This window comes from Halyomorpha halys, unplaced genomic scaffold (genome assembly GCF_000696795.3).
Source record: "Halyomorpha halys isolate HHAL.00 unplaced genomic scaffold, Hhal_1.1 Scaffold659.1, whole genome shotgun sequence".
NCBI classification, from domain to species: domain Eukaryota; kingdom Metazoa; phylum Arthropoda; class Insecta; order Hemiptera; family Pentatomidae; genus Halyomorpha; species Halyomorpha halys.
In genome coordinates this window covers 422,501-424,491 of record NW_027107174.1, presented here as the reverse complement: position 1 = coordinate 424,491, position 1,991 = coordinate 422,501, and the positions used below count along the sequence as shown (strand labels likewise).

General features: G+C 27.7%; 1 protein-coding gene across 1 annotated transcript in view; it reads left to right on the top strand.

The window, feature by feature from the left end:
• Positions 1 to 1,951, top strand: part of ab (abrupt) — a gene marked incomplete in the record, with an annotated part of 21,368 nt that extends 19,417 nt beyond the window's left edge. Inside the window, 1 exon segment of the mRNA XM_067045479.1 lies at positions 149 to 1,951. Coding sequence (XP_066901580.1) covers positions 149 to 562 — 414 coding nt within the window.
• Positions 1,952 to 1,991: the final 40 nt, after the last annotated feature.

Genomic DNA, 1,991 nt, shown 5'->3' with positions numbered 1-1,991 from the left:
TTACTTGAGAAACTTATCATCCTGATCCCCTAGCACAATCCCTATCTTGTATAACCCAAGTATTAAGTAGAAATAAATATATATTTTAAAGGATTAATAAACTATTGTAATTATTTCAGTGATTTACTTAAATGGAAATATTTTGTAGGTGTCTGCTGCAGAGCTGAGGGCACGATCATCTCCTACAGGTCCTCCTCGTCCAAGGCCTGATGTACGACTTGAATTGAAATCTCCTGATGATCCTGAGGATCTTACAATGAACAGCCATCATGCATCAAGGTTTTGTTCAGTAGATATCAGGCCACTTTCTCCACCACCTCAGTCTCCTCATACAAAACCTCTTACAGGTTCTGCTATTCTCGACACTTACCTACAGTTTATAGCAGAGAACTCCAGTAATTTACACCTCTCTGCTGAGCAAGCAGCAAAAGTTGCAGCAAAGGTCTCTGAAGAGCAAAGGAGAATTGCCATAATGGATGATCGAACTATGGAAGAATCTTCTGAACCAGAGGACGAATATTCGGAAGAAGAACGGGAACCAGAACCAATCAAAGCAGAGTAACACAAAATCATTCCACATAGTTGGTTATTCTTTATAAGCCTTATTTAAAGATAGAACCCACATCACTTATCTATATAAATAGTTAATATCGCTCAATAATAACTGATTGTAATAAATGATTTACTAATTTTGTTATTATTGTTAAAAAAGGGTGCTCGGAAAAAATATTTTTAGAAAAATTTAATACTGAGGTAATCATTTATTTGAAGAAAAAAATAATAATCTCCCATTCTAAAATTTGAGAGGTGTTATCACATAATAAAAAAGCACATTGTTCTAAAAAGTTATTTTTATTTTAATCGGAAATAGCATTCATCAAACAAACTAAAGAAAATTTAAATAACATTGAAAAATTTGTTATTAAAACAGAAAATAATAATAAAAAGAAAAAAACCCTACACATTAAATTGCAAAAAGGAGGTAACTTGTTTACACCCTTGTTGGACAAAATTTTTCACTGTTATCTACCTCAGTTGTAACAGTTGCAATAAACGGGTTCACCCTGTAGTAGTAAGGTTCATGTTCGATCAGATTTATCTACCTCAGGAATTTAAAATCGCAGAATGCAATTTATTCTAGAAAAGTCATTATTTATAAATTTCATGACGTAATAATGATAAAATATTCCATTATCTACCTCAGGTATTATTACAAAGTTAAATAAGTTGATTTTCTATATATTGTTGCCATATTAAAATTAGCTCTCTACCTCATAAATACAATTTAACGATATATTTATTATATTTTCTACAAGAGCTATAGATGACAATCTCAGGTGTTGATAGTTTTATAAGAGTTTTGTAGATTTATGCCTTAATTTGAACACTTTAAAGACTTGGATATTATTTTAAACTTAATCAAATGATGTTGAGTACAAAGCATTCTAACACTCAAAGCTTTATTTTATTTTTAATTTTATATATATTATATATATAAATATGATGTATGTGTATAAATATATATTTACTCTAGGAAAAATGAGAATGACAGATAATTGGTTAATTTTGTTCAATTATATTATGTTAAATTATAAATTTAAAAAAAGCAATATAACTTGTTAATTTAATGATTGTATAATATATGATAAATAATTCAAAAATCATTTTATAGGATAATATCTTGAAATAAAGTGATAATACACCACCTAATAAATAATTTTTTAATGCTATGAGCAAATAGTTTAGTGCTTAGCTTATAGTTTGAGCATATTATGTTCTTTTCTTATAAGATGAAATTATTGTCATTCTTATAATATATATTCATTTGCAAGAAAAATAGCCAAGTTAAAAATTAAAAAAAAAAATACACAAACAAGGTCTTGTTATATTTTTAAATTATTTAATTTATTTGTTTTAATTAAGGTAATGAACCCATTGTTTGCAGTTATGTACTTACTGATCTAAGTTTTCATTAGTTAGATATTAATTGT